The sequence below is a fragment of the Gymnogyps californianus genome, chromosome 15 (genome assembly GCF_018139145.2).
Source record: "Gymnogyps californianus isolate 813 chromosome 15, ASM1813914v2, whole genome shotgun sequence".
In the NCBI taxonomy this organism is placed as follows: Eukaryota; Metazoa; Chordata; class Aves; order Accipitriformes; family Cathartidae; genus Gymnogyps; species Gymnogyps californianus.
In genome coordinates this window covers 15,066,402-15,089,919 of record NC_059485.1, presented here as the reverse complement: position 1 = coordinate 15,089,919, position 23,518 = coordinate 15,066,402, and the positions used below count along the sequence as shown (strand labels likewise).

The 23,518-nt window shown below is 37.1% G+C and overlaps 1 protein-coding gene across 6 annotated transcripts in view; it reads left to right on the top strand.

Moving 5' to 3' along the window:
* Positions 1-23,518, top strand: part of RBFOX1 (RNA binding fox-1 homolog 1) — a 1,343,363-nt gene that overhangs the window by 1,192,299 nt on the left and 127,546 nt on the right. For all 6 annotated transcript variants that reach the window (XM_050906339.1, XM_050906343.1, XM_050906345.1 and 3 more), the window contains one exon: positions 9,444-9,686. In XM_050906339.1, coding sequence (XP_050762296.1) covers positions 9,444-9,686 — 243 coding nt within the window. The remainder of the gene's footprint in view (positions 1-9,443; positions 9,687-23,518) is intronic.

The following is a 23,518-nucleotide window of genomic DNA, read 5'->3' as shown; positions in this document are numbered from 1 at the left end:
GAACAAATGGCCTTCAAACATGCTGTCTCTGCACGTGACTGTAGGTTCACCACTTTCTATGGCTAACAAAGCTGGTAAACACATTGCTATATTTTGTGGTATGTCCATTAAGAAACCAACTGAAAAAGCAGTTCATTTAATATACTCTGGATGAGGCAGCATCTGTAAATTGGGAATAACTTTGTGTAACTTAACCTCAGCTAGATTAAATTGCCCAATTTAGACACTTCTAAAAAACACAGCTGTATCCAATCCCAATCTCCAGAAAAATTCAGTTAGTTTTTTTGGAGTAGATTGCTATTGAGATGTTGAATTCTACTTACAACAAATCTTAAATGAATTATTTTAGCTATGTTACAAGAATTTCTCAGATTTCTGGAAATTATCGAACTGTCGAATCTGCATACACCTACAACTGGATTTGATTGCTGTTCAGTTCCCTTCTGCAGACTCTAATCTTTTGCAATGTTCAATCCTTGACCAATAAGGTGGCATTTAGAGATGTTTTTTGACTCAAATTCTGGACATACTTATGCTTGTGTGTAAGTTACAAGGTAGGAATAGTCTCTGGAGTCTAGAAGAGAGGCTTACAAAGCATGATGCAGGGTTGTGTCAAGACCAGACATAGTCTTGCTTACATAAGCATGGTTTGTCACCTGGGCTAGTGTATCTGGCTTCTCAGAAGCGCCAGTACATCCTGGTAAAATAGTCTTGCCAACACATCTCTGCTGCTTCCACTGCTTGAGCTATGAATAATATTTTTGTCTGTATGGTTGCAGTGCATGTTTCTTTCCTCTCGTGCACAACATCAGTTGTGGTAGCTCTGAGATCTGTGTTAGCTAGATTATAAGAACAGATTGATGTTTTTACCATTTCCTGTGAAGGCCTGTAATTTACCACTTGGTCTATGTTGCCTTCATTGTTGCAAACTTAAGATTATTAAGAAATGGTTTCTCAGGACAAAATCTTTTATGTCAATATAGCATAATATATGCCTGCTACTTAGTCCTCTTTCTCCAACTCCCATTGATTGTTTCTTCAGTGCATTAACCTCTCACTTCTCTTGTCACAATTGCTTGTGAACTGATTTGTGAATTGATCCAGCTTTCAAAATCCCGTATCTTCAATCAGTATTGCAATAAAAAACCAAAATCAGCTTTTTCAACCACTTTCTTAAATACTGAAAAATAAGAAAATGGACATATTAGCTTTACTACAATTCAGCTTTAGGAGGTGGCAGGCAGTGTTTTTCAATAAATTAATATATGCAATAGAATAAAATTTCATTTCAGTAGAAAAATTGCCGATAAAATTAGAAAGCTTACATGCCTGTAGTAGTTATTGTTTCAGAGGTGATGCAGAAGGCAGAGCAAAATACTCCTTTCTATGGAGATGTAGTTGTCAAGAAGGTGTTCCTCTACATATGACGAAAATGGTGTCATTGGGCAGAAAATTAGGGCATGTCATATTTCACAACATTAATTTACATTGTTTGTGAAACTTATTGTCTTGCATGAACTATAGTGATTGCCACTTCCATAATACTCTGACTGTGGATTAAACTAATGTAAATATATTTTTCTAAGAAAGCATTCCAAATCCATCTCAAAGAATTGAGACATTGTTTCTTGAGGAGAGAAAGCAGACTAGAAGTTGTAGCTAGTCTCTTCCTTGTCGGTAAATCCTGTATGAAGAAAGTCATCAAATAGGATAAAAGTATAAAACCCATTTTGAACCTATTCTGTTACTGTTGGAACCACATGGAATCATAGAATAATTTAGTTTGGAAGGGAACTTCAGAGGCCATCTAATCCCAACATCCTTTTAAAATCAGGGTAACTACACAGATCAAGTTGCTCAGGGGCTTGTCCCGTTGAGTTTTGAAAGTCTCCAAGATGCCACAACCCCTCTGAGCAGCGTGTTCCTGTGCTTAACTTCCCTCATATTCATTATTTTATTCTTTATAGCCAAGCAGAATTTAGCTTTCTGCAACTTTTGACTGTTGCTTCTTGTTCTTGCTCACTCGCTCACTCTGTACCTCTGAGAAAGGTCTGGTTCTGTCTCTGTAACCATCCATTAAGTTGGAGAAGATGCAGTTAAGTTGTCTGTTAGCCCTCTCTTCTGCAGGCTGTGCTAAACCAGCTCCCTCAGCCTCTCCTCATGTGTCGTGTGCTCTAGCTCTCCAGCTGTCTTAGCAACCCACCGCTGAACTGTCCTGAGGGACTCCAGACTGGACACAGTGTTCCAGATGCTGTCGCACAAGTGCTGTGCAGGGAGGAATGATCTCTTTCCTCAACTCGCTGACTATTCTCTTGCTAATGCAGCCCACTATGCAGTTAGCCGTTATTGCCTCAAAGGCAGACTGCTGATTTCGTGCCTAACTTAGTGTTCACCAGGACGCTCCCAGATAGTTTTCTGCAGAGCTGCTCCCTTGCCAGTTCAGTCCACAGCCTGTACCAATGCACGGGGTTATTCTGTCCCAAGAGCAGGACTTTGATCAGGTTCTTGTCAGCCCATTCCTCTAGCTTCTCAAGACCCCTATAACTGCTCCCCCTATTTGCTCTCGTGTGTGAACTTGCATTGTGACACTTCATACAAGTCTTTTATGAAGGTGTTCAACAGTTTTGAACCTGGTCTTGATGCCCAAGGGATGGCACTCGTAGCTGACTGACAGACTTCTAAATGTTGACTGCTACTCTTCTTTGAAGGCCAGCACTCCAGGCAGTTTTTTTATGCATTTTGTATATTGACAATCCAATCCTGTTTTCTTCCCCCACCCCCCCTTCTATTTGGCTATGAGGATGCTGCATCATCTTCTTCAGTATGCTCCAGTAAAGGTGTAAAATAAGATTAGGTGTACTTTCCTATATTGACTTGTGGGAAAGGACAAGCTCCTTTTACACCTTTCTTTTGAAATGTTTTAAGAATCAATTCTCGTTGTGAAAATGAATTGTAGATACACCTGCTGAATGCTCCAGATTTTCTTGCTATGTGGGTCTTCAGGCACTTTTGGAGACTCATGTTTTCAAAATGTGATGTAAAAATCTTTCCATGTATTTAAAAAAGGAAAATATTGGTTGATGAAATAGAAGGTTGAGCTGCAGTTGAAAAGACCTGTATAAAATACCTAAGAGTCAGAGCTGGAGAAAGTGAGGGACAGGCAGGAGACTTAAGTTAAAAAACCAGAAAGATTTAGCTGGTAATGTGGAAGTAAAACAAATCAGTGTGACAGAGTCATGTCCATTTGGGCCATTGGAAATAGCAGGAGAAAGAATTGTCATGTAGGACAAGGAAAGCTAGTGTAATAAATCACAGTGTCATAAAAGTGGTAGAAAGTTTCAGCAGTGACAATTGGAAAGAATGAAGGTGTCAGAGGGAATGCTTTCTTCGTATGTATCCATACATCCATAATACTATGTGGTCTTGAATGCAGGCAGGAATTCAGACTAGGACTTAATTTTTGGTGAAGTTGTTTGCCACCTTCTGTTAAATGTAAGTAAATATATATAGCCTTCCTACTTTGCAGGATGTTGTGATGTGTCATTAGTTAGTCTGTTCCATACTTCAGGCACTGACACAGAACGAACATTTCATTTTCAAATGTATACGTAGCAGTAGCGAGAGCACAGACATTTACTGGAATACAGTATGTTATATGTGAAGAGGACCAAAAGTAAATGTTTCTCTGTAATGGGAGTACAGAGATGGTACTTTCTTGTTAAGGTAGTAAAGAAATTCCCTTTTGCTTACTTACTATTACCTTTGTCCCTTATGCTCTCTGAAAAAAAATTATTTTGCATTATCTTTCTTACTTCTAAGGATATCCTTCTTGTGGAACGAGATGGTTTTTTAAACGAAATCTGAATTTGGCTCTGTACTGAACCTTCCAAAAAAGAGAGGTGGCTGGAGAATTCATTTTGTATGATTGCAGAAGCAAATGATCTGAGTCAAGCGGCCTGGTTAGATAATTAAGCTACAACAGAGAAAGCTCGCAGAGTCAGTCAGTGGTGATTATCGGTCCAGTGTGGTTGGATGTCTGATTCCTTCTGAAAAATTTGAAGTGGCTGCTTTTATTATCATTAATTGGGGAGTGCCAGCAACAAGTCTGGAAGAATTACACTGCCACTTTAAAGAAATCCAATATATTTCAGTTGGAATATAAGTTTAATGATTAATTGATGGCTGTTTATCTGCTGTTCTGCCCACCCCTTAGAATTTGAACATTTGTAAGAATAATTCCCATGTTACATGTCTGCCGTGTTTCTGAATTCTTGTGTCTGTAGGCAGTCGGTGACAGTGTGGCAATAAACATGTATGCTTTGGGGCTATCTATATCTTCTTAGGTTGTTTTTTTTTCTTTATTATGTGATTTAATTAGAAGTTTAATCATTTTAAAACTACCTCCAGAGCATCTGGGAAAGTTCCTTTAATAGTGAAGCATTAAGTTGCTTAAAGTGCCTCACAGAACTAAACCTTGGAAGCATTTCTGAAATATTTCCCCTGCTAAGCAAGAGGGATGTCATGAAATGAAACAAAAAAGGAAACAATATTTCATTTGTATGGAAGGATAAAGTACATTTAATCTAAAACAGGCTACTTCGGTATTGATGGTGTACTTGTGGAGTTCAGCGATTTTAAAATAGAAATCTTATTGGTATTAACTCTACCACATGTAGGACGAATCGATCACATAGAAATGCACACGTTACTGTACATCGTAGCTATCAAAAAGCCAAAGCACTGGAAGTTTAGGGGGTTTTGTAACTTTGAATACAGCCGTCTTAATTTTAAAACAAAAATGTTCAGCTTCCAGCAACTTACATAGTAGCATTTCTAATGTTTTTTAAACAGCTATTAATGTAGTCAAGCTGTGTTTTTTCTTCTTCTGTGTGTAATCATCGGCTCAGTGGTGCACTCTATAACTAGTAGCAGGAGACAGAGGAGTGGCCTGCTGTGATTGATGGGGCGAGGCCCAGCAAACTGAAGGAGTCCCATCTGGATTAGGTTTTGGGAGCAGTCAGATGTTGAGAGGGAGGTCAGTAAGCCTTGCGTTAGCTCCCCCTCCTTCAACACCCCTATCATCCACACTCATGCACACATTACAGTGCTCACACGCCCTCATCCATAATTGATGCTTACTTTGGGCAGATGCTGTATGGCCTGGGACTAGAGCAGCTGCTAAGTTTATGGAGAATAAAGGGAACAGGATGGTACAGCAGGTATTTTCATTTTTATTTTCACTTGAAACTCTTGATTTTAGTCAAGCCAGGGCATTTCTTATAACCAGCTGCACCACTGCATGCAAGACTTCTAATACATGTTTTGTTGCTTAAGTCTGAAGGAGGGCAAACTACGGCGATGATTATGTATCTCTGCTGTGCTTGATATATCTAACTGAGCCGTTCCTATAACCAGCAGGTTTACAGAGTAATGTTGCATTTTTCTTCTTTGTTTCCGTGCCCTAAGGATATGATGCAGTTTGGCTCATTTAACTACCGTATGAGAGGCTTTCTCTGAATGTGAAATATCTCTTGCCAAAGAAACAAAACGCACCAAACAGAAAATAGAGTAAAACAAACAATAAACTGTTAGTTAGACTTTAAAATGCAGGCAAGCAGAAAGGTTTTCATTGAACACATTTTTATGCTGCAAATGTGTTTTTAAAAAGGAACGCTGCATAAGTAATGTTTTCTGTGCTCTGTCTTTTGTGTACAAACATAACAAGCTTGCTTTATTATGTTTTGACACTTTTTATGCATTTCTTAATAATGAAATCCTTTCAGAGCAGAAGATACTGAAAAGGCATGTTAAGATCTGAGATACTAGGAGCATTTTAAATTCTAAGCTTTTCTTCAAATAGAGTAATATATATGGAAGAGGAGCGACTTCACTTACCTACATCATCGGAATGCTTTCTTTTTTTGTTCTTTAGAGTTCAACATCTAACCAGAAAGCAATAAATTTGATTTTATACACTGCCACGTAAAGCATATTTTTCAGTTGAAATGTGGTTTTCATTAAAACTCAGGCCAGAACATTTAGCAGAGCCTGACTGTCTGCCATCCTTTGTTCTTCTTTCTGTTGCCAACAACTACTTTATTAAAAATCCTGCACAAAGTGAGCATTAAGGGGTCATTTAATCTTAAAGATACTTGGAACTGAGTCTGAAGGGACGACTTCTGTTTAGCCTCTCATGCCTAGGTTGTATTAAGCAATGTCTGTGTACAGTCATCCGCAGTTTTGAGATTACTCTGATACCTGAGTTCATAGGCTAATTTAGGATCAATATTTCCTGTTGCTTTCAGGGCCATTTCATATTTTCAGCTTAATGCATTAGATCTATTATTTCCTTTATTCATTTTATTTCACTGTATTTTAGAGAGCACAATAAAGGGACATTTTAGGTGATTATATCTAAAGAATTTTTTGTTCTTTAAAATCTCTTCAACTGTATCAGACAGTTGTGTCATCTGGGATTTCCATCAACCACATGTATATACAAATGTGTGTTAGTTGACACTGCATTGTTCTTGATATGAATTCATATTCTAAACAATAAGCTATTGGCTTGATACCCATGTAAGTAGTAAAGAACATGTTTATATATACATGCTTTTATACTACATTGTAATACTGTGTCTATTGAATTAATTGTGAATCATAAATTCACACTAATTTTAAAGGCTAGGAAAGGCTACAGTAGACACAGTTTTTAAGAGATGAACAACTCAGATGTATTGTTGCTATCATTTCAAACTTATGGCCTACAGTAGAGCGTGCAAGTATAATTTCTTTAGGGTTTCCCCTCCTCCCCCCCCCCCCAAACAACTCAATGAACCTGCAGTGCCTGGACTGATAATCTTGCGTGCCAGTTTTCTACTCTAAGCATGGTGGGGTTTTTTTGTCTGTTTGTTTAATGGCAAGGCTGTAAATCCCTGAATATGTAGAAGTTGTATAAAAAAACCCAAACAACCCCCTGACCCTTTGTTGTTTACTTATTAATGGGGTCTCGGTTATAAATAAGTGATCCAGACCTCAGCTTAACAAGTCTAATGAAAGAGGTAGAAGAGTCTCAGCAATGTGAAGGTCCTGAAATTGCCAGTGCAGTTTCCCATTTTGTGATAAATCTAAGAAGTGAATCGTTTGGAGTTGCTGGTAAAAATAATATAAGAGTTCAACCCTCTTAATTAAATATTAGCTGTAATTAGCACTAAGTGTGAATGTTTTGAATATTAATTAGGGTCTCATGGAACTGCTGTCAATGCTAATGAGAAACAGTGGGGGTCTCAGCAACATCTGGTTTAGGACTCGAGGTAGTATAAAAACCTTTAGATCAAATGCACCTGGACATTAGCCCTTGGTCCCTTTGTTGCCATTATTGTTCTTTTTTAACAGCTACTGACTCTAATGCCATGTTTAGCATCTGACGTGAAGGAATAGCTTAAGGACCAGCAGTAACCAGCTACTGTGTTTCAAAGCCAGCACAGTGAAAAGCTTATATAGGCAGAAGTTTGATTTGCTGTTGTTCATTCTTACCACTTGCTGAAGTCCCTCCTGAAACAGTTGATTAAAAAATTTAAGGTCGCCTGCTTCCCCCACAAGCTTTAAAAATACTTCTTTAACATTTAATAAATGCGTCTAGTGTAATCTAGTCATTGCTGGTTTTTACTTCATCTGGATTTTTTTTTTAATAGTGAAAATATTAGGTAAAAGAAATAAGAAAGGGACCTTGCCATTTTAATGTGAGGATATAAGTATACATTTACAAGAGTTTTTAACCTCCACTGAAATTTAAACAGGGCCGGTTTCAGTGCAGCATTAACCTTGGAATGATTGTAGATATATGCAAATGAAACTTACTGCCTTAACCCTGCGAAGTAGGTAAATGTCACTGTTTTCATTTTAAAGATGGTTGAATGAAGCAATGTAAACTACTTGCTCAAGGCTATACACTAAAACAGTAGCAAAGATGGGATTAAAATTAGGGAGGATTTGATTGCTGATATAAAGTTTTAATTTTTTAGGACACACTGAATGCCTTTTACAAAGGCATTAATTTTCCCTTCTAAGCCTGCCAGGTACCACGGCTTATTCCTGTGCTGTGATTTTGCAAATTCTTAAAAGCTCTTGAGTTTAGGACCAGTTCATGTCAGAGAACTGATGTCTGAGTTGAAATTGGCTGGAAATGTCCTTAAGTATGCAGTGCAGAAGAATGTTTTTTTTGTTCATCCAGCCTATTTTGAAATTAGGAAATCAAGGACTGATGAGTACAAATAAGCAAAATCCCTACAATAGTCCTGTGCAGATACTTGCACATGCTTTGATGGGAGAATGACAGAGTATTTTAAAAACCAATTAAAGTTTTACTCAAATATTCATTTTCACATTACTTGATATTTAAAGGGATAATTTTATCTTGTAAATCAGCTCATCTGAGTTTGGGATAGTCCCGGTATTAATGGCTTCTAATCCTGTGTCACCTACAGCATCATGTTTTGGACATCTTTTATATAGGTTCTGAAAGATTGTTCTGTACATTTCCTCCCCTAGAATTATTACTGTTTGGTATGACCAGAGCATTTAGTCAGAAGTCTCTAACTGATAAATTAACATGCTCGACTATCCTTTATTATATCAAACATAAAGACAGATCTATCTATAGAGATGAGGGCATTTGTTTTTAATTGTATAGGCTTATTGTAATATGGAAATGAAATTCTATTGTTTTCAAATTTAAAGCCTTTAAAGTTCTTAAATCTATTTCTTTTGACAGCCTACAACATAGTATTTTGCTTTTATGTTAAGATTTTGAACTGATGCATTTTTAGGTTCAAATGTTTAATATTTTGATTGAATCTCATTATTTTTTTGCATTTGTGGCATGCAGTTGCTCAATACAGTGTACCTCAAAGTATTTCTGAATATCTCATAGAGCATTTTTTCATATAAATATTTTCAGTATACGGTTATGTTACAGTATGCACCCAAATCTTGCTCTGTGTGTAGGTTGCATATATTGTGTTCTGCAAAAGGTAAGTCAGAATGGATGACAGAGCATGGGCTAACCTTACCAGAGCTCTGTATTGGGAGTTGCACCCAGTAGCCTTTGGAATAAACTGAGCTTTGTCCCTCTTCATTGTCTGACTTGAGGCATTAGTTCAGGTAGATTTCACTGACCTTTCCCAGTTAAAGAGTAGTCTACAATTATCCAGAGAACAGCAGATTTGTTTCTCTGAATGTAATAAGATTTAATAGGGTTAGCAAAATGGATTTAATTCAGATAAGAAATTTTCTCCTCAAGAAACAACGATTGTGCCAATTTCAGGCCAGCAGTCTTAGCAGAATGCTATCATCACTTTCTGCGTTACATGTGCAGGATCATCGCTTATTTTATCTCATGCCACGTTTCTTCTTCCTTTTTTTTTTTCCTTTGATTTTTACAGGGTAATCAGGAAGCTACAGCACCTCCTGACACAATGGCACAGCCTTATGCCTCAGCCCAGTTTGCTCCACCTCAGAATGGTATCCCTGCAGAATACACAGCCCCACATCCTCATCCAGCTCCAGACTACACAGGCCAAACCACTGTTCCAGAGCACACGTTAAACATGTACCCTCCTGCTCAGACACACTCTGAACAGAGTGCAGCTGACACAAATGCACAAACTGTCTCCGGCACAGCCACAGTAAGTCAAGGTTTCGGCTATTTCTAAAGCAGTATGTTTCAAGTTACGTGTGTATGTATTGATAACATTTATTCTTATGTTACACTTAATAGTTTTGCGCTTCATTTGTGTTAGGATTACTCACCATTTCAAGGTTGAAAGTCTGTCAGAGTTTATCTTTGAACTTGGAGAATATAATTTCACTGCTTTTGGAGCCTCTTAGTAAGTGTGGGAGCTTTGTAGAATCTGTAGTTTCCTTTTCTACAGTATTAGACAGACAAAATGATTAATAGCAAGCCCATGAATCATATAATAAAGTTTGACTAAGTCCAATATGGAAAAACATTGCAAAAGAGTGTTTGTAAGCGTTCATTTGGGGGAAAAAAAAACCAAACCCAAACCAGACTCATTTTGTTATTTTTCATGACCTTTGTGTTTTTGATACTTACGAGTAGTTTTTCATAGAAGTGTTCATTGAATGATACTGTACTAAAATTACTTGCGGAACGATGTGAATGAGTATTGTGAAGAGCATGTCTGTAATACTGTATTTTCTAGAGAGCTTGTTTGTGCAGCCATTACCAAACTTGTGTGTGGATCTGTGCTCAACAGAGCAGAAATGATAGACTTTCCTTCTATTTGATTTATGTATGAAGTTCTGAAGTGCTATGAATTATGCAAGAGACTCCTTGGATGGCCCTACCTTGTAATTTAAGTCACAAATTTCACACACTGATAGTTTAGTGTTTCTGTCTTAATTCTAGATTGTTACCCAATATATGTGGTGCCAACAGCTGGCAGACTTCTGAGCCATCAACCACCTGCGTTACATGTGTAGGATCTAGCACAGAACAGACAGCACACTCCAGTTTGAGCATGCGCTTGAAACATCTCTACTAGCTGTCCTCATCCTTGCCGCAACCATGCTCCATACCTCATCTTACCTCCCCTTCCTCCCCGGCATATATCCAACCTAAGGTTTCATGCATTAGGGCAAGAGGAAAGGGGAAGCATGTTCCCTTAAATGAGTTCTGAAGATTTATGTTTATTGCCATGTCACTAATTTCTTTATGTCGGTATGAACAAGAAAGAAAAGCAATAGCAAAAGCCCAAAAGAATGTTCCGTGCTATTATCATGGAGATGTCCTTGTGAATTAATTACACGGTTTTGTGGTTTATGCAGTAAAATGTTTCAGTCCTTTTATTTTTGACTTGGTAACGTTATAGTGCCCTGATTGGCCCTTTGCTCTAGGAGTGTGAGAAAGTTTAAGTTGAAGAGCATCCTATTTACTTATATCTCATAGTATTCTTTGCAGCTCTACAATGTACCCTCTTATTCATCTCTTTGCGAAGTTAACTTCCTGGTTCTTTCCAGCTTTTTATATTTTCTTCCATAATAATTTTTGATTGTTGTCAAACTCTTGTCATATGGCACTGTCATTGATTTAGAGCAGGAACCCTAAGCTGAAGAGATACTCCAGAAGAGATTGGATATTGACTAAAAATATAGTCTTTCCTACTGTCCCTGTCTCATTCTTTATATGTTCTACTATTTTGCTCTTTTGACCACTGCTGCACACTGAACAGTCCACGGTGATGCCCAGCTGAGCCTTTTTGTATTTTGAAACTGTTGGTCTGTTTGCCGTTCAGTTCTGAAGTAAAATACTGTCAGTGCTAAAATCAACGGTAAAACACCTGTCGATGCGAGTGGGACAGGAGCTCATCCCTCGTCATTTATTGCTTTCAATTTATTGTATTTCCTCACCCCTTTTTAATTTTTCAGTTTGAAGAAGTGTTAGTCTCTATCAGAAAAGTCAGGTATGCGTTTTTCCAACATTTGCCATGGCAAATGATGAAAAGAAATAATTTGGATTGTCTGCAATGCCCTTATCTTTTTCAAGTGCTCTATTCAATCCCAGCTCTGGCAAATCCAATGATTCCCTTGAAAGTTTCCTGCTTCTGATATACTAATAGGCTTTGTTGTTATTTGGTTTTGTATCCTTTGCTATCTGCTCTTCTTATTTCCTTTTTGCCTTCCTAATATCCAACTTACATTTTAACGGTCATACACTTTCTCCCTTCTGGTTCCACTTGGAGTGAATTTCCATTCTCTGAAGGATAACACTTCAATTCCACTAACCTTTTCTATTTGGGGAATATAGTGATTTGCTGTTTTTATTATGGATCCTTTTCTTGCCTTCCTGTTTCCTTTCTTAAAGAGGAATGCGCATAACTTTTTGAAGTAGCTCCCATGCTGTTTATAAAGAATTAGATTTCCTTAGTTTTGACTTTAGGGCATTTTTGAGAAAGTTTTGTTTTGTTTTTTAAAAAGATATTTTTTCTAAATTGCAATGTTATATTGAAAGTTATGGATACTATCTCTCCCTGGAGAACAATGCATTGAAAATACAAGTTTACAAGAAGTGTATCTCTATGGAGCTATATTGTTCAAAGTAGCCTTGACATTTAACATATTACTCACCAGTTAGTTTTAGAAATTTACAGTCAAATATTGTTTGCACAATTTAATTATGGGTATGTAGATCTAAAATCTGTTATGCTGTGTCTCATTAGCATTGCACTTAACAGACTGTAGAGACATTATAAAAAGGTATATGCAGATGGATCCCAGGCAGATTTGACATGGGCTTTGTAATATTTTGAGGGTCCAGCTGTGTACATCTCTCTGTAGGTTTAATAATATAAGTTTTTATTATGAAATAGAGCTTCAATAGCACTGTGTCAACATTGTAACTCCATATGGTCCTTATTGTTGTAGGAAAAAAAAATATGTTTCTTTCCAGTTCCTGCTAGCTTTCTGAATAGTTGGTTTCCAGTCTTAAAGAATTTTAAATGGAATTGATGTGGGGACATAGTGGCATTTGTTTGGTAGGTTCCAATATTTTTACATAGTTTCCTTTCAGTAAACTGTATTACCTGCATTTAAAAGAAGAATAATCAATTGATCAATCATTCACAAAAGAATACTGTTGTGATTAATATAGATTAGACAAGCTATTGGAGGCAAGACCACTTTCTGAATTTTCTTATTCACATGCATATTTATGTACATGTGAAGCTAGATATACCGCTAAAAATTGATTTTAAAATTTTGAAATATGAAGCTAATAAACTGCAGGGCAATTACCTAATTTGTAGAACCACTACCAGAAGTGACTTAACCTCATCCATGAAGGACTTGATCTACGCCGAGGCTAGACACACGCCCTGGCTTTCGCTGTGTGTCCCAGTTTCTTTCCTTTTGTCTGAAAGAATCATACACTGAAGCTAGATCTCACATTAGGTCTAGTGCAACCTAAACCCAAATAAAGATATAAATAATAAAGATAAAAATAAAAAGGTTCCATGCAACTTCTCTTGAATCCTTTACTGCAATGCAGAGTGTGATCCTGGCCCAGCTGGAACCACTGTCAGTATCCCCATTTGCTGCAAATTGGACAAGATTCCAATCATCAGTTTTATTACAGGTTTGCAATTTTGTGTACAGTAGAGTGCTATTAATATAGAAAATCTATAGACTTGATTTACTTACGAGTAGAATCTGTAGGCTCTAGCAAAGGTTTCCTGTGTTGTCTTTGGTCATTCAGAGCCTTTCAAAATGGGTGTAAAGTTCTACCAAGCCAAAATGACAGTGCTTGAAACCAACTTTGAGTTGGTGCGGGACATGAATGAATACGGCCTTACAGAATATATAGTATTTTCTATATGCTGTGAAAGCAGACAAATCTGATCAGAAGAGAATGTATGCTTTTCTTTGATTAAAACTAAAATATTTTGTTGAGAACTTAATAGGAAGGGATCCTTTTTTTCCTCTTGGATTTTACTTTTTATAGCAAAACATTGCACAAACCCTTTCATACCTTGAGCTTCTCCAGGGAGCACACATAATATCTGAATATAATGCTCTGGGTATCTTTTGTCATTTGTAGCACTGACTTTCTGTGGACTTCCAACTAGCTTGGGCATCTACCCTGTCAAAAACCATGCCATTTTCCTTACACTTCTCTCTTAGTTTAATTCCAAAGTTCTTTTCAGTTAAGAAAGAACATTTTCTGGCTTGCTTTTGCTTGAATTAACTAACAAGCACTTTGAAAATTGCAATTAAGGAGTATGGAAAGTTCTGATACTGTTAAGATTTTACTTTTCTGCATGTTATGCTTAACTAATTCAAATGTAATTTAATGGACATTCATTTAGCACTGAAGATGGGGGATTAGAAACGCTCTTGTACTTCCAAAAAGTGTATTTCCTAGTGAAATTTTTTAATCTATTATTTTAATAAAATAGTATAAAACAGTATTCTGTTAGGGTAAGTATTGGACATAAGAGGTGCTTAGATTGTATGTATAGGGATTTCTAACTTGGTATTTTGATACTATGAAACAGGAGAAAATGTACAGGATGAAAGGGAAGTAAATGTTTATAGACAGGATGATTTAGGTGAAATAATATAAAATCATCTGTAGGTAATAAAATACTGTCAAAAGTTACTTTGAGTCTTCTCTGAATAATATGGTTTTCATCTTTTTGGATCAATATGTTTGTTTAACTTTAATCAAGGAAGTAGTCCATCTAAGTATATGCATAATCAATACTCATCCAGTACTGGGTTATTTAAGTGCTGGTAGACTTTTGGAGTTGCATAGCATCAAACGTGCTTTTAGTCATTAACAAAAATAGTAAATTGCTTCTTTCAAGAGGGATGGATCAATGATAAGTGTGTTGTGTTACAAAGCTGTGGTAAAAGTAACACGTCTGATGATTTTGCAGAGTGGTTTCGAGTGTTATGTTAAATAGTTACATATTTTAAAGTATTTTTAAGTAAGACATTTGTTCATTTTACAAAATATGAAATCACCTTTTACCTGTGTACATATATATGTGCAAACATATTGTACATATATAGTTCCGAGAGTAAAACTTGTTCAATTTTTGCCTGTGGTTTTTCATGCACAACTGTTGATGTCAGTGGGAGATGAGTGTGTAAATACAAAGGGCATTAACTGGGCATGTGTAAGAAAGCAGGTAATAGTAAAGTAAATGTTGTTTCTCTGGTGTTTCCTATTCTAAGTGTATTATACTAATAATGGAAGTAAATATCATGATATGGTAAAAACTGAGTTTGTAATAATGCTCTGTGTTTTATGTATGTATGCATATATAAAAAATATTCTGCCCTAAACTTAATTCTTCTTTTGCATTAGAGAAAACTTGAGGTCATTGTGCAGTCTTTCTGCCTCGGACTGTGACTTCACCAGATTTCACAAGCTGAAAAGGCTTGATGAGTTGTGTGCTTGGCTAGGAGCCCTCAAGGGAAAATGCAGTTTACTTGGAGGAGTGTTGGTGATTCAGTGTGTAGTGCTTTTCTGTCTAAGGTGGTTCTGAATCAATACCCAGCATGGCATTAGGGGACGCAGTGCTGCTGAAGTCCTATAGAAGACATGTAAGTGCAGAGGTGTGAGTTGTCTGTGATCATTGAAGATGATATTTTTCACATGACTTTGCTGTTATGACTAAATTTCAGCTTGGTTACTACCAAAATTCCTCCTGTGGCATCCACTGAACTTGATAATCTTCTGTGTGAAAATAATTGATATATTAGATACTAGATGTCTGTTGTTACAGTTGCCCTGCTTTACCTTGAAATTTTGTATATTCTTTGAGATCTAATGGTTTGTAAGTTTGATGGTTTCTTTTCTTGGTGTTAATTATGTCCAGGTTTGTGCATTCTTTAGTCATGTTGCAGAGGCCATCTCTTCATCTAAGGATTTGGGAAGGCGTAGTGATACTCTGAACTGAAAAATAATTTACCATGTTGAACTTGGTTGTTTTGCGGAAGAGAAAAATATACAACCTTTGTGGTTTTTTGGGTTGGTTTTTTTTGTTTGTTTTGTGGGGTTTTTTTTTGGTACCGATTTCTCTGTTGTGCTTTTTAATTTGGGTAAGAAAACTGACAGTAGCAAGCATTTATAGTAGAGTGCTTTAATGCATTGTCTAAGCCTGCAGGTGGGTAGATTGTTACTACAGTTCTCTGCAGCATATTTTTATTTTTTATTAGCTCTTTTTCCTGCTCTGTTCTTTATATAAGTTAATGGTACAAGTGATTCCCCCCCCCCCCCCCCCCCCCCCCCCCCCCCCCCCCCCCCCCCCCCCCCCTTCTTTCTTTTCTCCCTAATGCTTAGTTCTTCTCCTCCTTCTCTCCTATTATTTTATTCCTGGTCTGTCCATCTCCTGGGGGTGTGGGATACATTAGCCTTTTCAAGAAATTCTATTCCATATTAAACAGTGGTCTATATCCTACTTGGTTTACAGGTGTCCATCACTTGTTCTTACAACAGTGTGTCATTCAAGTAGAGATGTTTAAAACAAAGTTCTCTGTAATTTGCTGGTTCATTGTGTAACTGTGGTTGTGCTTGTTAGCCTTGAGGTAAACTTCCTTGAAGTCCAACATACCAAGTATACGCATAGTGACTGGGACACTTTTCAGTGCTGCTGAGCTCAGCTGGTGTTATCCTTGTCTCTGAATAATCTGCTTTTACCTAGTAGGTTTTCATAGTGCACCTGGAACGCAGACCCTGGAACTGCCTCTTGTAGCTTGGGAAGAAAAAGTGACTAGCTTGCCGCTGTGTGTAGTTCTGTCTGGAAAGCATGCAGAGCAGAATTACAGTGCAGATAACCACGTCAATTATTTCTCTGAATAGTGGCACTGAGAGGACTGCGCTCCCCCTGCAGAGGAGCTAGGGACTTTTCACCATGAAGCGGCTGTCTTGCAAGTCAGATTTCCCCGTGGATATTTTTTATTCCCGACTGCTATCAATGACCCAGTTTTTATTCTATTTCAGTTCCATATTTTTGTCTATAGATGTCTGCCACCAGTATGCTAGATATTTGATAACACTTTGACAATTGTTACAGCAGTGTTTATTCATCTAAATCATACCCTGCTGGTGTAGACTATTGTATCAGCATGGTATGCTATTTCATTTATACTACCTATTATATTTGGTCCCAACTGCTACTTGAAGAAAATATTTCAAGGAGCTTTTTTCAAGACCCTGAGTGCTTCAGAGCTGCAGAAGCAAGCAGCCCGGTCCAGCTCCTACTCTATAGTGAAGAGATCAAAACTGACATCCCAAACAGATAACATAATGCTGTGCTAGTTTTGGTGAGGCACGGTAATGACTTGTGATCATAGGCATTATTACTTCTAAGAGGCTTCCTTGCTGAGAGCCCTGCATGTAAACTTTGTAACTATGCCCCACGTGTATTTCTGTGCTTATGCTAAGGAATAGCAGGAACATATTCCTCCCTTTAGCTGCTGTATTTGTCAGTGCATGCTCTAAAATAGATTCTTCTCAAGGATACACAGAACCTTAAACCAACTGTTTTCTATGATACCGTTTATAAAGCGCCTGTTTGTATACTTAGTTGTTTTGCTTGGTAAGAAGATAACCACCTTTTTTTTCCTGTGTTGCCAAGTTAACTTAGGCTTTGCTCCCTCCCGGTGTGAGGAGAGCAGCTGTTACACTGCCTGCTGATTGTGCCACTGCATGCATATCAGCATGTCTTGTGTTCTTCTGCAATCTCAGTAACTGATCCTTGTGATTTAGGTATCACCTCAGTTTCTTTTTCCTTTTGATTCTCATAGCAAGAAAGGATTGCAAATGTGGTATTGAAACAGAAGACATAAAAATGATTACTCTGGGTTTTTTTGAGATATTGTGATTTTATCTTCCTCTTATGATTTTTGAGTGCTTGAAATTGGTGAAGTAATAAAGCTGAAGCTCCTCCCCAAAGCCAAAAAAAACCACCCAGGGATAGAGAGAGCAATTATGCTCTGTCTTCTCTAGTCATGTTTACTCAAATAAATTAGCTGAACATCATTGAATACCCCTCTGAATGTTCATTGTGGGGCAAACAGTTCTTAGATCACTTGAGCAGGTAATTCCAGCCAACTCTAAGGCAGATTCAAAGCACAAAACATTGCAGAGGTCTTTTCAATCACATTGTCAACCAGAGGTATAGTCATATTACTCCAACTTGAAAAGTTTCTTCTTCTAAAAAGCATTACCAATTAATTTCTGATCTGCCAAGTTTAATTGACCAATTAAACAATTTAAGATTTTCTTCCTGCTTGGCCCTGAAAGAGTTAACAATATTGGGGTTTTGAGTTTTCTTGTACTTTGTATTGTCTCTTGCGGTCTTTACTTCTCCATACCAATTCTTTTACATGTTACATTATTGACTTTTTCTTCTCTTTATGCAGTCTAAGTAGCCGTGGCATCCAAATGCTTTGGCTGTGCTTCAGGTTCTGATGTATTGAGAAAAACATTTGTTGCACATTTTGCTGAATAAACTGAGCATGAATTTCAAAGGGGATCTTGGTATGATGAAATAGCTAATTACAACTTACTTTGTATTTGACCTTCTGCATCTTTGCTTCACATTATAACATGGTAATTAAAATTGATCCTTATGGGGGGGACTTTTTTTTGTGAAAATTGGCTCTCATTTTCACTAAATACAGGAGTGGCTGTGCTAGGTTAGGTAAGACTAATGATGTTTTCCATTCTCTTGTAATTGGCATGCAAATGATAGTTAATGGTTTGCAACTTTATCAGTTGTCGATTCCTCCCTGCACCAACTCTTTGTAATTGCAATACAAACTTTTGCCTGGAGTACTTTGTGCAATGGCATGAGAAGAATACGTTTGTAACTTCTTGGTTAACCAGCAACATCCTTAGGGCCTTGCTTGCAAGAAACTGGCTCTCCGTTAGAGAGGTCAGAATGGTCAGGTGGCACAGGTAGATGGAAAATTAACCAGGTTTGTAGTTAAAAGCTATGAAGGTCATTCGGATAGGCTTCCTCTCTTCTTCCTTAAATCATAAGGCTGAATTTCTATTAATGTGACAGTCTTTGTCTAGGCTTACACAAGAGCTAAACTTACTCTCCTGCATGACTACACGTGGGTCTCAGTTAAGGATGGCTTAGTGGTTTATTGCCCCCCAACCCTGAAAATATTTTTTTCAAATCCTGTTTATACTCTCAAGTTTCCATTCCTCTCCCACACACCTTTCTCTTCAGCTTTCCCACACACCCACCTACCTACCCACAGAATTACTTTAATTAAATGTTACTCATGTGGGGCTTACTTACCACTTCTCCCTGCTTAATCTGTTCCCTTTCTAGGGTCAATATGAAAGAGTGACTTGATTCAAACATTTAACTTTGCTATCCATCAATATTAGAAAGACGGTAGTGAGCCACGTCGATCTGTCTTGGCTTAACCTGCAAGCAGGTGAATCCATCTGTAAGCTTGAAGCTGCTTTATGGTCTACCAGTGACGTGACAGGGTGAAATACACATCACAGGCGGAAGTAGACAGAGGACAATTTTCTTATTAACTAGATATGCATTCAGGAAACGGTTAGAAGTTCTTCCTTTCAGACTTTATCGGAAAAGGAATTAGACTGAGCTAATGCTCTAGCACACACATCATGCTGTATTTGGTCTTTCTGTGATATGCAGAAAGATTTGGGTGGTCATTTTAAATTGCACAGATCTAGACATTAAATGGCCAATAATTTACTAATTAATTGTGGGAATAGGTAGAAATTCCAGATGAAGGGATAAGTAACAGAGTAACCTGTTTTTGTTCTGTCTTGAATTAATCCTACATATATATGGCAATTTCTTTACAAAAGTGTAACATGGAAATAGTAATCTACATGTCAAGATACTTGCTGCAATTTGAGGAAGACCAGAATAGTGGGGTTTTTCTGTCCTGGTTCTACTGGAAGATAAGAATGCAGCTAGGAAGTCCATTCAGGCCATTAGGCTATAGGAGATGGACTTTGATTATGAAAGCTTGCATGCCTTTGTACTGTAAACTGCAGGTAACTTATGTTTAAAGCTATTAATAGGAACATAAGATAACTGCCTTAGTGAATCCGAACTTCTTAGTATATAATTTTCTGATTTTAATATGAACATCACTGTTTAAAGAAAACTATTTCTTGTTATTCTTATTACTATGCTTTTCTGATTTCTATTAAATACAAAATGCTTTAAAATGTATTTGTAACATCAATAAATTAGAATAATAATACATGCACAGATCAATATCTTTATTTTACAAATTCACATACTTTTAAAACTAAATTTACTCTTGCTGTCACAGGTTTTGTTCCCGGTTAAGACAGTTTATACTTTACAGTTGCATCTTGTGGCTAGACACTATTTAAAATAATGTACACATTTGATAATTTATTAAAATATGCATTTACACTAGAATGCCTCTACCAAAATGTTACATGCAGTTCTCCCACAGCAAAAGCAAAACCCCTGTTCTGTTTCTCTTTGTGTGAAACCTACTTAGTTGCTCTGTATAAAATTGAGGTTCTTTCATGTTGATATGTGAGCAGTTGTTAACTTCAAAAAAGATAGTGTCAGCTGATTAAAGTATAACTTGATCTTATTGGAGGGTTTTTTTGAGAAGTGAATAGTTGCCATGTGCTTTGTGCTTTTTACTTATGCAATTAAAGGTGAACATTTAGTTACTTTGTTGGCACTGCAGGGAGAGAGGGTAAATATTTCCTAATATATTGAGAATGTTTTATATATGTATATAAAATAACTGCTAGTTTTTTAAAAAAGAATTACATAAAGGCAAAACCTGCCTCTCCTTTTGCTTGCTTCTTGCCTGCTTTTAATCTTTGTGTGCATTTTACTAGTTTTGTCGTCTTTTTCATCTTTACAACACTTTATTCCCTTTTTATAGTCTTCCTCTGGTTTTCCTTTTATGTTACTTTTCAATATGCCTGCTTTGTCTCTACTTCCTGTTGCTTCCCAGTTTTTGCTCATTTCAAGATTATCTAGTAGTTTACTTTCATTTTTCCCCCCCTGTCCTGGTTTCGGCTGGGATAGAGTTAACTCTCTTCTTAGTAGCTGGTACAGTGCTGTGTTTTGGATTTAGTATGAGAATAAGGTTGATAACACACTGATGTTTTAGTTGTTGCTAAGTAGCGCTTATCCTAAGTTAAGGCCTTTTCAGTTTCCCATGCTCTGCCAGCAAGCAGGTGTGCAAGGAGCTGGGAGGGAGCACAGCCAGGGCAGCTGACTCGAACTGGCCAAAGGGATATTCCATACCATGGAACGTCATGCCCAGTATATAAACAGGGGGGAGTTGGCCGGGAGGGGCGGATCGCTGCTTGGGCATCGGTCAGCGGGTGGTGAGCAATTGCATTGTGCATCACTGGGTTTTTTTTTTTTCTTTTTCTTTTTTTTTCCCCTCTTCTTTTTTTTGTTATACTCCTTTTCATTACTACTACTATTATTATAATATTTCATTATTATTATTGTTAGTATTACATTTTACTTTAGTTATTAAACCGTTCTTATCTCAACCCACGAGTTTTACCTTCTTTCCTGATTCTCCTCCCCATCCCACTGGGAGCGGGGGTGGGGGGAGTGAGGGAGCGGCTGCGTGGTGCTGAGCTGCTGGCTGGGGTTAAACCACGACACCCCCCAACAGGAGTTAAAGCCAGCTACCACTGGTTTTAATGTGGCATGGAGAGAATATGTAATCTTCTGAAGGGGATACATAGTTGATGTGAAGAACATACACAAATTGTCTAGTATTTCTGTATCTAGATTGCTGCATCTTGCTGGCTCTAGATGCTTTTTCAGATGGTATCCTATGCAGTTGTGTTGAAGTATCAGCATGCAGTGCTGCCTTTTTTGATTTAGAAAAGCCTCTCAACGGCTTTCTGAGAGAGATCCCTCAGGCCATCTACTACTCTTGCTTAAAGGAGCTTTCTGCATTTGCTTTTCCAGTGGAGACTTGTTTAAATCTCACCCATTGAAGCAGTTGCCGCTGCCATTGATCTTCTCTGCCCTTTCTGGGAACTGCCTCTGAACTACAGTCAGAGTCTTACCCCAGTATACAAATTCTGAGATGTCCATTTAAAATCTATCTCCAAATGGCAGGAGAATGTGTAAGTACTCTTCAGGTCCTTCACAGCCACAGCAATCAGTTCTGTAAAAATGCTTGTGAGAAGGAGGGGATTAAAGAGTGCCCGTGTGGCAGCTTCTCATCAGCCTCTGCCCCGAGATCTAATAACACCTCCAGGTGCAGTACACAAAGAACATGAAACTCTCTATCAATGAAACAGAGGACTTCAAAGATTGTTTGCCATTGAGGACATCTCAATCTTTAGATATTGACTGATTGCAGATTCTGTAATAAGACTGGCACTGCCTCCCGGCTTCCTTATACCTTGAAAAGTAAGAATGGAGGGTTTCTCTTGCTGTGCTTTTTTGCTTTGGATTGTAATTAAAATACTTTTCTTTTATTCTCTGATTTATAAAAGAAAAAAAAAGCAGCAGAATGTCTTCTGATTCAATCAAAAGAGAAGAGGAAAGCGTGATTACAATCGTCAAGTCTTTTCTGTGCCTGTGTTTTTTTGTTGCTGTTATAAAAAGTGCATCAAAAGATGTCAACTATTTAATTTAATAAGGATTCACATAAGTTCCAGCTGTTCCAGAATAGTATCTAAATATTTGATTTGAAAACAATATGTGTACCAACACTGCAACATACTGCAGGCATGATCACCCAGCTATCTAGAAAGATCTAAGTCTGTCTGTGCTAATTAGTGTTTGCAGATGAAGCTTCTGTAGTGGTAGCTTCAGTTAATAAAAGATCTTGTGGGTTATAAGCACATAATGTGTGAGATAAGAGATGTCTACAAAACTGAACAGAAACTATGTAAATCTACTATTTTCAAGTTATAATAATGCTGGGACACCTAATTTTGCTTTTCATAATGACGTGATATATTTTGTAATATATTCATATTACAAAAAGTGTTATGTTATTGCTGCCCTTATTTAAAGAGATTTATTGCCAAAAATATAGTTATAAAATGTCAATTTACTTAAAATATTTGAAAGTATTAATCTTAACATGAAATGATATTCAAAAAGAAATTCTGTGGTTTTTCACTTACATGGAGGAAAAATTAATAGTTTAGGCTAGAGAAATTTGCTTTTAACTTGTGCATTTACTTGCAAAGGTAGCAATTCTGCTACCTATTTGCTCAGAGTCCTTATTCTTTTGGTTTTAGGGGTATGGAAATACTTGGGTTGTGGTGAGACATACGGTTTTTCGTGGACACATTCCATCCCCTTCATTTCCTTTCTTACATAGTTTTCAAGTACAGTGTTACCAAATTTAATGAAACAGATGCTGAGTGTCATCTCTGAATATTTGTATTTCCTTGTTGCATAAGCTCTTCCTTTTTTTCTTTAAGAAGAATGAGCAGGGACAGGTGGCAAACTGTCCTAACCTGGAGCAGCAGAAATAGTGGAACTTTGTTGCTTATATATGAATGTCACTTTTTTTCTCTTTTTAATACCAAATGTATTCTAGTGTTGACGGTGTGTTTGGGGAAAAAATATTAGATGGTGTTAAAAAATAAAGGATATAGAAGAGAAATAAAAATTAGATAAAAAGGTAGATTTTAAGCTAATTGAAAAACTTCTCTTTTATAGTAATCCTTTACAGTGATGAGCTTAAAATACATTACAATTAGTGGGTTTTTTTAGGAAGCTTGCTTAAATTCCTGGGTTTTTAGAATTTCTTTCTGATTTACAAAATCAAAAAGTTAAAAGTTGGAGGAGTAAACTTGTTTGTAAGGTAGACATGGAATCATTTCTAATGCATGAACGTTGTTTGATACTCATGAGAGGGTGATAACTGTATCCCAGTAAGTTTGCACCATGATACACAGTATTTTAGTGACAAAATATGGTTTTAACCTCAGAGATAA